The sequence below is a fragment of the Opisthocomus hoazin genome, chromosome 4 (genome assembly GCF_030867145.1).
Source record: "Opisthocomus hoazin isolate bOpiHoa1 chromosome 4, bOpiHoa1.hap1, whole genome shotgun sequence".
In the NCBI taxonomy this organism is placed as follows: domain Eukaryota; kingdom Metazoa; phylum Chordata; class Aves; order Opisthocomiformes; family Opisthocomidae; genus Opisthocomus; species Opisthocomus hoazin.
Genome location: NC_134417.1, coordinates 67,036,405 through 67,050,231, shown reverse-complemented (window position 1 = coordinate 67,050,231; position 13,827 = coordinate 67,036,405). Strand labels below are relative to the sequence as shown.

General features: G+C 37.5%; 1 protein-coding gene across 1 annotated transcript in view; it reads right to left on the bottom strand.

The window, feature by feature from the left end:
* Positions 1-13,827, bottom strand: part of SGCE (sarcoglycan epsilon) — a 34,073-nt gene that overhangs the window by 11,803 nt on the left and 8,443 nt on the right. The window contains 5 exon segments of the mRNA XM_075419326.1: positions 266-428; positions 2,104-2,302; positions 3,110-3,182; positions 6,116-6,273; positions 13,297-13,401. Coding sequence (XP_075275441.1) covers positions 266-428; positions 2,104-2,302; positions 3,110-3,182; positions 6,116-6,273; positions 13,297-13,401 — 698 coding nt within the window.

Sequence of the window (13,827 nt, the reverse complement as noted above, 5' to 3'; positions counted from 1 at the left end):
CAGAAAGATTTTTTTTAACAGCATAGAAATACTATTTAACTGGTCAGTGCTGTAGACTCAATATTTGAGAAAAAAAATTATTTTTAGGAAACACACACCTTTTAGGAAAGCAAGTGTAACTAGCAGCATTAGCACACTGAATTAATGAACTACACCCAACTAAATAATTCTCATAATTTTTAGTTCTATAAGCCCTAGAGATCTCTGGCCATAAAATATTGTACTTCTACAAACATCATTTTTATGCAATAATAAAATAACTCACCAGGGAGATTTTACACCAGTCAATATGGAATTGAGTACGAAATTTTTTATCACAGGTTATTACGGGCTCCATTTCTTGACTGCATCTCAGCTGATTTTGTGGGTTTTCCACTTCTCGTAAGCACGAGGAAAATGGAACATCTGCCCCAACCATAACATAGACACTGCAGAAAGAGATGAGTGACAGACTGTCAGGACACCTCTCACAATTTCCCTAAGGACAATGACGTACTCTTCCAAACATTATTATTGTTCATGGTATCATTCAGCTGTGCTTTAAAATTACTTTTTAAAATTATTTCTCTTGATAACATACTTTATATAAGCATATGAATAACAGACTGAAATACAAAAGATTTTTCTAGCTGCTTGCTAGAACTTACTCTGTTTTGCTGCATAACGCAAATGTTTACTTATCATCAGAGCTGCCACTTCATATGAAGCCACAGAGCTCCAAGTGTAGGTTTCTCACGTAAGTAGATCAGTACTACTTTTGAAAATCACATTAAAAGAGTATAATTTTATCTGAAGGAAATCCTCAGTCTTGCTCAGCATAGTATTTTTAAAGAGTTTCTCCTCACGCTTTCAAATAAAATTCACGAGGACTGGTATTTCTAAGCCTGATACTAGCATGAGCCCGCCAAAGCCCCCAGCTTCTCCCAAAAGGTTCCACGCTGTAGCTACGCACTGCCAGCAAAATTTGCAGAATGTTGAAAGCGGAATGTAAACTTAATACTTCATTTAGTATTACAGTACATAAAATAAGAGCTACTGTGCTAACTGTATTATTCATTTTCATATCTAAATATGTAGAATGCTGCTGGAAAATACAGTCTGCTGCACCAGGTAATAATGTATCAACGGATCCTGAAACAGAAATTAGGTCCTGCATGCCATTTGGTATATGAGGCATTATATACCTACATGTTTGAAACATAGCTGCTTGTGTTAAGCGGCTCTGCTGTGACTCCAGCTAGTACAGAGCACAGGAGTCACTTTCCTCCATCAGATGAGCTCAGAAACTCCAGATGCACAAAAGGGCTCTGAAACAACAATATTCTCTGCACACAGCTCGGATTTTGAACCCACAGCCGTTCCTTAGATATTCTTTGACCCAAAACATCTAAAAATAACTAGGCATCTTTATTTTTGCCAGGGAGCATACTTTCAAAAGACCGAATCCTTATTAGTTTCTAAGTGAAGTATTGTATTTCAGAATAGAATTTATGGTTATGAATCACCACTGGAAATAGGGCATTCCTGCAGTTGACGCTCAGTACCCTGAATTCCCCAGATGCCTCCGCTTGCCACTTTCATCTCTCCACAGTGCTCCTTAAGTATGTAACTAGGGATCATAAATTTCACTGAGTACAGCTACAAATGGCACTGTTACATGCTAAATGCTCTTAGAAATCGGAGTGTCTTTGTAAACGATGCCCTATCATACCCTGTTTCAAAATTTTGAAGTTTGTGAACTGAAAACTGTTGAAAACTTTAAAAGCATGCCAAATAACTGCTCAGCAGAGAGACTGGCATTAAAAATAAGCATATTAAGCACATTTACTACCAACTGTTTTATAAGTAATGGAATTTATCAGTATTCCTTGGATTATAAAATCAATGTAAAGAAACTGTCACTTGTGGAAACAGCAACTAACATGATAAACCCATGGTATAATGGGCACTTGCTACACCAGTAAACTTTTTATATCTTATACCAATCTGGATTTCCAAAATACAAAACGGTAATTGCAAAGTTTATAGAAAACCTGCAAAAATACCAAGCTTTTCAGTAAGAAAAGAGCAAAGCAAAAGCATTAGACTGACACATGTACTTACCCCTCCTTCATGTCGTTAATAGGAAGCGGAACTCGCCCTCCTCTGTCGAGGGCTGAAGTAATGTTTATAGCATTCAAGCGTTCTGGCTGCCACACATTTTTCACTGCTCCAAGAAAGTCACCAAGAACTTCACTTGCTAACATTTCTTCTACGTTCATATTCCTTATGAAGAACTCCGCTTGATACGGTAAAGGAAAATCTAGTTGTAATGAAAAAGGAAGAGTTTTGCCTTCAACAAAGGCTCCATAACAAAGAATTTGAAATAATGATCAATGTAATGCCACTTTAAGGTTGATACACCTTTCCAAAAATCTTGTATTTGAACTAGCTCATTTTGAACCTCATATGATTATGTTTAACTAAGTAGTATCACTGGCTGTTTATAAAGCAATTGAGAGATGAAGGAGAGGGACCAGAGGAAAAGATTCTGAGCTGGTAAATCTTCATTAAACAGATAAAATTACATTCACGCTAATTTGGGGGTCAAAACTGATTTGCAGTGACAATGGATTCCAACCTGCAATACTCCTGACTATAAATATGTAAATATGATGAAGAGAACTACTTTTAAGGACACAAACTATTATTTTTTTTAATTGAAATGTCCATATATGCTATAATGTGTTGTTTTCTGCATCTGCCTGTACGATTGTTCTCTGCATAAAGAACATGCAGAACTAAGCAAACTAAACATGCAGAAAGACAGTAAAATCCTTCATGTAAGCTCCATTTGAAAAGACGGGGAGGGGGGAAATCTGAAATACATAACATGCTTTTTTTTTAATGAATGAGGAATAACAGTCTTACCTGATAGAAATAATTTAGATAAAAATAATTAATTGAATCAAGAGAGGGAAAACTCTCTTACTTCCCGTTTGCACCCCACATTTGGCTTGAACACCAGACAACTATTTTACATTACTTTTTCAATCTTAAAAGAATAGAAGCCCATAAGATGTTTTTGCTTATTCAGTTCAAAACATAACAAGCTATTTTCTGCACATACCTTCTGCTGACATTATATTAATGATCAAATTATGTCTTGCTGTCTCAAAGGTACGCCTGTTATATGCAGTGATCTAGAGAAAAAAATATATGATTGCAGAACAACAATGCAAATATGAAAATCAGGTAAATGAAACATCAATGAAAACTAAATTGATGATTTTGAAATACTTATCACCTTTCAAGTGCTTTGCCTCCTTATTTTGAAGTGTATGAACATTAATATAACGTTTGAAAGGTAAGATCAATTTATTTGATGCAGTACTACCTTCAAGTCAGGATACTGGAATTTTCTCAGCCAGTCTATAGCCAAATCCAATTATCCAAGGGATATATGTGAATGTAACATATTTTGGTCCAGATGAAAGTGTTCTGCCACACGTGTATTCTCTCTTTTCTGCTATCTTTAAGAACAACCGTAAGCAAACTCTGGTTTCTGCACTTCCCCTTCCACCCTCCACCCCGCTCCACCAGTACTGTAAGATCTACGTTCACCGATAGCTCCTAGGGAACCAAACTAGATGGAGATATTTAAAGGAAAGAGTGTTGCAATCCCAGCAATTCTAATCTTTGGGATTGATATTAGGTTTTAGCTCTAGCCCCACTGAAGTCACACTCCATTAATGGATTCACAAGCATTGCTCCAACACAAGCAGTTCGTAAAAAGATCTCGGCATCTGTAACTGTAGGGAAATTGAAAACTAGTAGGTAGATGTAACATTCATGACTTTTATTTTTGGAAACTTATGCCTTTGTGATCAAATTACCTAAGGATACCAATCTTAAAGGTTAAATGTATGGGATGCCTGAAATGCTCACAAGTGGTGACGGTACTTCGAAGTTGTACTATGATTAAGTGCTTATTCATAAGAAATACAGAATGTGGCTGGATATCAGCATAATTATTTTCTCTACTTTTTTTTTTTTTCCCCTGAAAGGTGATAAATCTTTCATGAAACAAATTAAAAAAGACTAACTTTCTTCATAATTTTAGACTTTGCTTCATTCATTTCAGGGACAAAGGAGAGGCAGAGGAGTGGCGACAGTGACAGAACTATGTTGCTTCTCAGCAAACAAAGCCACAGAGCATAGTGACACTGATTATTAAACAAACAAAAGTAACAGATGTTGCACTTCCTTTAAGGTATTTAAATGAAAAGGAAAAACACTCTGGAATATTTTCTGCAGGTTCATTTAAGCGCAGAAGGAAAAGCTTACCTGACACAATTACATCTTATCTAACCAACAATTTAATTATGAAATTAACAGAAAACAAATGCCTGAGATTTTTCACATCCCCTATTCTGCCAGTTTTCCAAAGGGTTGTTTCAACCGTAGTTCAGACATCTATACTTAGAAGACCTAACCTGTTGTACGAGCTCTGCAGAGGAATGTGACAGCACCCACTTTGGGTCTGCACTCCAGCAGCGAGAATTGCCAGTGCAGACTGCGCACCGGCACCGAGGAACAGTGGCAGGGCAGAGATCACCTCTCTGCTGAACAGCATTCAAGCACAAACTCTCCTTGCACAGCTTTCAGAGGAGCTGGAGCTCAAGAACGTTACCCGCTCTGCTGCAGTGCTGTGCGCAATGCTAGGCCCTTCTAATCAAGAGGCGTCCTCCAAGTAAGTGACCTACCCACGACGGCACCTGAGGCACTAGGGCATGATGAAAACGATATTCAGGCCAAGAATATGCAGCCCCTCCTCTCAGACAGCACTGAAGGAGGTCAGACGCAATCCGTCCTCCTCCCATACTACGGAATTAATCCTAAAGGCACATTTGAGAGTGGGACTGCAACGAATTCATTTGTATGCAAGGCAAGATTTAGTTCAAATATAGGCTTGGGGTCATGCTCGGAATGGAGGTCTGAATATAGACCTTAGAATCTAAAAGCACATGACATTTTAAAAAGGGCAATTTTAGATAGGTTTCCTCTACAGAAAGCTAAGTGGAGTCTGCAAGTACTTCTGCACATGATTAATTTCACAGATGTGATTAGTCCTGCTGAAATCCAAACTGAATCATGTACATAGGATTAAGCATGTGTGAAATTATCTACAGTATAACTTAACATTTAGAGATGTCATTCTTGAGAAAGAAGAACCATATCAAATGCAATTTAGAAAAAAAAACTCATCAAGGGTTTAAGACAAATGCACTGCTGAAGCAGCAAAATGGCTGGAGCAAGTTAATGAGCAGATTTTCCTTAACACTGCAAAGCACAGAGTGTCTGATTCAATCTGCTGTCTATGATCTGCATGGTGGAAAATACAGTCCTTTTTCCCTTTCAATTGCTGCTCAGTGAATAATTGGCGCTTTTAAACATTTGAATAGCTAATTGTCAAAAATAAAGTAGTGGGGTTTGTCATTATTACACTTATAAGAATAGAATTAAATACGTGTAAGTGCTAATTAAAATTAAATCTATCAATAAACATAATGAACCAGATAATAGTTGAAAATAAATAATAGTTGAAAAATAACTGAATTAAAAAAAAAACCAAACCCAAACCCAAAACCTGTTTGTTAACTCAACACTGTATTTTCCAGTGGGGAAAAGTCTGGCCTATATTTAGTGTGGAATGTTACAAGGTTCAGAATTCAGATATTCATCAGGTACAGTTGTTTACAAAGGGTTTTTTTGTCCTGTATTTTGAGTACACCTTTAATATAGTCATAATTTACTGAAATGAAATGCCTCTTAGAAAGATGAAGGGTGAGAATCTACACGTACTACCTAGGAACATTAAGGTTTACTGATTATTGCTATTTACTAGTTCTAGTTAAAAGTAAAATACGAAATGTCGTACAACCTGGCTTTCTCTCAAAGAGGATACAATAGTACCTAAGAGAAATGTTACTGTCACAAGTCCTTGTCTCTGCCTTATAACCTTTCTTTTAATTTAATTGTAATTGACTTTCCAGAAATGAGGCAATGCTTGTTGACATTCTGAATACTACACTCAAAACCAAAATGAATCTTTTTGAACCTTTGAAAGAAATACCTCAATGATGGTTGGTTTGCCCACATTCTCTACAGTTGGTGAGCCATACAGCACTCCATCACTGTATGGCGTCCTTTGTATATAGCGTAGCCATCCAGGTCTGTCAGGGTAACCCATTAAGTTGGTATTAAATGTTATAGGGTCATTACTTATTTCACCTAGATAAGAAAAAAATATATTATTTACAAGAAAATGCTATATGCTTTGATTTTGATGTTTCCATTAGAAAATCTTATTTTGTCTTCCAGTTATGTCTTCTAAACATTTCCAAAACGGAAAAAAAAAAAAAAAAAATCCTAACCTTCACCGTACCAGAAATATGTGAACTCCTGCTCAGCACTTGTAAGTATTAAGAAATTCATATCTGAAAAGTGTAACCAACTGCAGAGACGAAAGTACTGGTACTTCTTAGAGTCCTGGCTGACGGTGAGTGCTTGCACTCATTAAACTAGTAGATCTGATTTTTAGAGCTCAGTTCCACATAGAATTGAAGCATCTAACCTCCTACTTACTAAAGCATACAGGTCTCAGTCCTTTAATTCCTCAAAAAGTTACTTTTATTTCTGTTTTTAATAATGGCTCTGGAGACCCAATGTACCTGGGAGGGCTTACTGTAAAGAGCGGCTGTGTCATCGCCAATGTGTGAAAGCTTCTGTTAGCATCAGGATACACAGGTCTTCAGCACCAACAGCCTGGCAGTGGATTTTCTTTACAGAACAAATTACTTCAACAAAGGACCAGACTTCCCCGCAAAATGGATCCAATGACAGCTACTAAACAATGGTCCAGACGCAATCTCTAAAAGCCCCTGAAGTCAAACCAGTATGAGAATTTTTGTGGTTCTTATTGATACTCTTACAAATGTCTGGATTTCACTTCACTTATAAAAGCTAAAATAAAGCGAAGTCAGGTGTGCCTACGCACTACCAGATCCGCATCACTGAGGCATGAGCACCTTACAGCTGAGCCACAGAACTTGGGCGAGTCCATTCCGAGACACCTCTGCGCTGCGCTCCTCCAGCTCGGCTCTGAAGTGGCAGCAGCAGCCACTGCAGGACAAGCGACAAAAGAAGATGGCAGGCTGGCTGGCACAGGAGGCAGGAACAGCCCAGTGAAGAAATGGCTGCCATCTCCTCCAAAGAGGAGCAAAGAGACAGCGACCTGATGCCAAATGGTAACTAGTTTTCAGGTACGCACTTACACATCTGGCTGTGGGTAAAGGGGACCAAACCAGCACCGGGATGTAACACAACTTTCCTCGCAATTCTCTCAGGACCTCCCAGTAATCTAATCTATTGCATTCATCATGAAATTCCCAGCATCAGAAATGATTTGGGGAAAAACCTGAAATCCACCTGTGATACGTCCTGGTTTGCCCTTCGTCAAGGGAGGCCATGCTAGAGATCCAGCACAGCAGACAAAAATAAAAGGACCATGGTAACAGCTGGCCTTGCAGTGAGTTTCTGATACTATCACCGTCACCTCTGGGTACAACAATTTCAGCAGTATCTGAAATCAGATTCACACCGCCTTTGAATCACATGAATGTCAAGACAGGCTGGGGCTGCACGGAAAACATCAACTTTTCAAGGAGAGGAAATTTTTAAAACATTTGGTTTTATTCATGACAAAATTTAACCAATGCTAACAGAAGCTTATTTTTTCGTTAAAGTCAGTTTTGAAAATAGTACTCTCAAATCAATTCAAAAGCTTATTAATGAAACAGGTTTTGATTATGTGTGCACTGTACACTTACTATAGATTTTTCCTATTTTTAAAGGAAAACAGGATATTATATTTATATATTTATATAAATAGGATACACTTACAGATTTATTACTCCTTTTCATTGCTGATAAGCATGTGGGGCAGAATGTTCTCTCTTTCTCTCCCCGCCCCCGATTGCTTATCTATATTCTAACCTGCCCACGATCAACCTTTTAGGTTTGCCTTAGGTGTATGTCAAAACACCACACTTGGGAAATCATAGCTCTTTCTCTAAAACAAACTGCTTACTAACATTAAACTGTTCCTAAATAAAGGAAAAAGGCTGCATCCAAATGAGCACTTGTTTTAAATGAAAGAAAACATCATTTCACAGTCTCGTATTTGATTTAATATTCTTTTTTGTCTCAAGTTTGCTATATGCTTTCAAAGTGTTCCTTCATATAGCCTGATACATACTACGTCTGAAACTGATCAGATAAATGGCATTAACAGACATAATTATTACACTTCCACGTTTCATATTTAACATGAAACTGAAGAAAAGGTATACTTCCTAATCTCAGATACAAAATGATTACGCCTTCCCAAATTATTAAGTACATTTTTCACAATACACAATTATCTGCATCTTTTCACAAATGATTATCACAAACCAGAACATTTTAAACTTCTAGTACCACAAATTATATTTCATTTGAAGATATTTCAATGGAAACTAAAAACTGTCCTTTGTATGTTATATACTGAACTGTAAAGTATGCTAAATAGACTTGAAATTTTTTTAAACGTTTTTTTTCCTCCTAAATTTTTATATAATATGGAAGATCTTAGCATGCCATACCAGGCTTTGGGTAAGGAGGAAATTCCCCCTTAAAGTACTCTCTCTCCAAAACATGAACAAAAAGAACTCCAGCAGAAGGGTATACGTTCCGATCAGAGTGCACCTTAGACAGAATCGTGTACACTGAAAAGCAGAAGGAAAGATAAGAGACAGAAAAAAAGCAAAAATGAGACATGCTCTAGATAACACAGCATGCATTTCAACAGCAATGTGGGCAATCTGGGAGAAGGACAGCAACAAGTATTAGATACCTGTTAATAAGTTTTTTAAAAGGTTGCACAGATTTAAGAACAGAACACAGAGCAAACCCTCTCTTTGCCCAGCAGGATCCCTTCCAACACTGCAATAAACAAAACCGGCTATGTCAGGATTTCACAAGTTGCACAAGCTCTTTATTTTTACTTCAATAAAAAAAAAAGAGGGAGGCTATTGTAATTTTATAGTTGGTTTATTTGTAATATTATATGAAAAAAATACATTAAATGAATGACACAATCATGTTTTCTTGATATTTTACATTAAAATAAGGAATATGAGAAATACAGAGGAACCTTACCAGTCAATGGTACTGATTCCTCACTGAATGGAAATCACAGATTTTTCAGTTCTTGTGCAAAACAGGACAAAGCAATTCACTTTGGCTGAGGATTTCTATGAGTTCTTAAAACTAGACTTTCTTAAACCAGCAAGTTCAGAAATGTACTTCTAAAAATCTGGTTAGAGAGCTCGTTATTGAAGATGTTGTGCTTGTACCGAATGATAAAACAGAAGGACGTGGGCAATCATAGGCCAGCCAGGTGTCACCAATTCCAAACAAAAAAATGAAGCCGTATTTTACAGGAGTCAGAATTAAAAACCTAAAGGAAACTTCATTCAGAACAACCAGCATATGTAAAAGCAATATGCTATTTTTTATGTAATTACAAATTTAGTTCATAAAAGCCAATCCTATTTAGGCATAACTCATTTGACACAGTACTATATACACATTTTAAGAAGAATACAAAAATTATGATGATACATTAAATGCATAAGAAACCACTTCATTGACATGTTCAAAGATTTAAGTATAAATGGAGAATTCTGATCTACTAGGTGTTTCTCGTGGTGCCTTAACAGGGCACATTGTAGGTCATCTTACTACACCATATTACTATTCAGTTTCCAGTCAATGCCCTGAAAGAACCAATTTTTGTCAATGAGATGAGGATTACACAAGTGGTAAGCAAAGGTAAGTCACAGATATGGAGACACACAGCTACCTGCCTTGCTTGCTAAACTGAAAGAAACCTTATGAGCAGTCACATCTCCGAACAAAGATTACAGGCCTTACAGCATGGGGGTACTGTCACAGGGAAGAGCAACGCCGAAAGAGACTTCAGAGTCATCGGGACAAACTCATAGGAACAAACTCGTACCTCCTAGAAGATAAAAGGGCTAATTTCAACACCTGGATCAGTAAGGAAGATACATCTGAAATGTGGATCAAGCTCATGTAATTTTCTAATCCTGGTATAACTTCTCCAGCCTTATCATTATACCAACCACTACTAATTAGGCATTAATCACAGACATTCCATCCCTCGCACCACGTACTCCGTGTGGAATCTGTCTCACCTAATTTTAGATGCCTACAGAAACAACATCCACCACTGAGTTAGTCAGGCTCCTTTTATAGTCAGTGGAGAAGAAACAGACACTTCCAGGGATTGATTAATTTGATTTCTCCTGCAAAAAGAGATGAATCATGTCCTAGATTCCTGACTAGATCTCCACTGACTGCAGAGGCAGCTGAGAGGAGACGTAGACACCTAATGTAGACCTCTATATTTAGTTACATGCTTCCCACTCTTTGAGCCTGATATCGAAGAATTAATAGTCTCAAGCTCTGATATAGTATTGATCAAATTCCACAGCAGTTGCTTTTTCCCAATTTTGGAAACCACTTTTAACACAATACTGAACAGAACATCTTTCTAATAATTTTACCTTAAAGACAAAATTAAAATGGATCCTGAAATTTAAATAGTTTATTACAATTTTGCAGGGTTAATAAACCAGTTACTGTAATTTTAATTATGTAGACTTGATTTAAGTACAGTAACATAGCTATTTGATTTGTATAATTAAAATTAGTAAATTGATGACACAAAAACCTTTTGCATTCACTTCTGTGAATGAGCTGTAAATAGAGCAAGGAAATGAATTAATTTCAAATATTTTCAAGAAAAGCTGAAAAAGTAATTTATAATATTAATAGAGCAGAAAAGCTGACAAAAATATGGTGGCTGGCTGAAAATGCATCAAATATCTAGAAAAAATAAATTTTTCCATTTCTGATGCTTTGACTCTACAATGAAAATGCATTTCAAACAGGAAGAACAGTGAAAAAGTAAGGTATATTTTCTCCGTAAGCAACAGTTTTAGAAAGGAAGAAGCATAACAGAATCACCAGTTACTGAAAAAAAACCCCATATAACATATTTCTTTTGTCTGTTAGAGGAAATGTATTGCCATCACTAAATGCCCGTCCATTCCTAGTAAGGAGATGTTCTCTGTTACTGAAGTAAGCATACCAATAAGGATTTCACGCAGATATAGAACAGTGATCTTAGTGGAAGTCTAAAAATGCCTCTCAGAAGGAAAAAACCCCACAAACCTATTTTATCTTATAATGAAAAACACATTGTAATGACAGAAGTACGGAGGTTAAGAATTCGAAAGTTCTCATCCCCCTTGTCAGAGAAGCTCTCTTCTTTTTCCCCTATGAAGTGCCTTCAAAATCAGAAGGAAAATGATGAGTCTTCAGCCCACTACAGCAATCACTGCTTTTCAATTATGAAAAAAGTGAAATGCTGTTCTCTTCAGAGGCTTTTGAAATCCACAATTATTTTCATAAGACTGGCCGAGACCAAAGATGAATGTGTGTCCTGGTTTCGGAAGGGACAGAGTTAATACTCTTCCTAGTAACTGGTACAGTGCTGTGTTTTGGATTTGGGATGAGAATAATGCTGGTAACACGCTGATGTTTTAGTTGTTGCTGAGCAGTGCTTACACTAACTCAAGGACTTTTCAGCTTCTCACACAGCCCTGCCAGCGAGGAGGCTGGGGGTGCACGGGAAGCTGGGAGGGCACACAACCAGGACAGCTGACCCCAACTGGCCACACATACCGTATGATGTCATGGTGAACATATAAACTGGGGGGAGTTGGACAGGGGGCGGCAGACCTGCGCAGGGACTGCCTTGGTATCAGTCAGCGGCTGGTGAGCAACTGCCTTGTGCATCACTTGTTTTGAGTATTCTTTTATTATTGTTTTCCCTTCCTTCTCAGTCCTATTAAACTTTACCTTAACCCATGAGTTTTACCTTTTTTCCAGTCCTCTCCCCCATCCCACTGCAGGGGGGGAAGTGAGCGAACGGCCGTGTGGTGTTTAGCTGCCTACAGGGTTAAACCACAACATGTAATCATCTTAGATGCCCTAGGGATGAAACTGAATATACTTGTCAACCTCTAGATACTAATCTAATACAGCAGACTGCCAATGTGAATTGCCTGCGCAAATTCCCTGTGGTAGATAAAAATCTCAAAGACTGCGAAAGGCTTCTGTAAAACTAACCATCGGAAATTAAAAATCTTCACTACATAGGATCACACCAGATCCCTCCTAGACAAAAAGAAAGTACCAGCTACCTTGACGGCACTGTTTTCTTTTTTCGTGTTTCCAGAGCCCTTGGAGGACTTTCTGTAGCTCCCAAGATGTATCTGTGCAGAAAGGTTTCAAGTTCTGGAGATTGGGAAAGAAGCAGATTAAACGGGAACAGAGGGCTGGAAAACACACATCACTTCTTGAAACACGTACAGAAACTGTCCCAACTGTTCTTCTTGTAGGGCTTGAACATGGGCACTGCCAGGAATTCAGCTGGGATTGTATCAGCCTCCAGCCTAGAGCTTATTATCAGATACAGATGATCCCCGTCTCCAGAAATTTCAGAAGATTTACCATGTTGGTTGAAGGCTGTATGTCAACGATCTTCAGAAAAAAAGCCACCTGGAAATTTTTTCTGGGAATTTCAGTGGGTTCTCTCCCCACTGATTTTTAGCAGATGAAGCGCAATCCCACAAATATCTTGATTTGGGGGCTAATCCAGATTGCCTGCCTGGATGGGCAATTAGTGCAAAGTCTCTCCTCAGCTAGTGTACACTAGCTAAAGTATTCAATGTGTACTTGCACAAATGACAGTAAAACAGTCTTTTTACATAGGTACACAAAAGGATCTTTTTAAATTGTTACAGACAAGTTATTGCATTAAGCAAACTGCAAAAGTATCTCCAAGCAACCAGCCATGAGAAGAAAATGTGCAATATTAGGTATACACACAGCTGTTATTTCAAGCAAAGCTACAGGAACAGAAAAAATTGGGGAAGACTCACAAAGACACGCAGGTCTGTGAATGTTTAGAAGATTAAAGAAATGTAAATTTTTCCAAATTACTTACCTTGAAATAGCACCTTATTCCTAAAACAAGGACATGACTGAAAAAGCAAGAGTCATATTAAAAGCAGATTTGACTGAACCAACATGGGATTTAAATTTACAACCTAAACTCACCATTCTTCTCAACAGCCTTTATTCTGCTGATAATATAACTGTGGGCTTGCTTAGTCGTCCAGTTAACTGTTCCATAATTGCCATCAGCAGAGCTTAACAAAAAAGCTTTTCAGAATAAAACAAATGCAAAAAAAAAAATTAGTCAGATCAACAGACTCCCACAAACCAAGTATCAGATGGCATCAGGTGCCTTCTAAACCAAGTTTTGGTTTTTGCCAGCGTTTAGGAACCTCAGGTTAAAAAAAAATAGTGATGTTTGATTTGAATACGTAAACACATAATGATCTGACAGTCACCTTTTTGACACTTATTTTTCCAAATAAGCTAAGTTTACACTAAATGCTTAAATCTCTGGAGACACTTCTGCTGGCATAATTATACTGATAATAAAGATGATGAAGAGCATTCTCTGATAAATATATCTGCACTGGTAAAACCTCATATACAGGCAAAGACATATCTAAAGTTACTTTCACTAGCATAGTAGTATATTTTGGCCAAAGTCAGGAAAGTAAGATAACCAAGAGCACA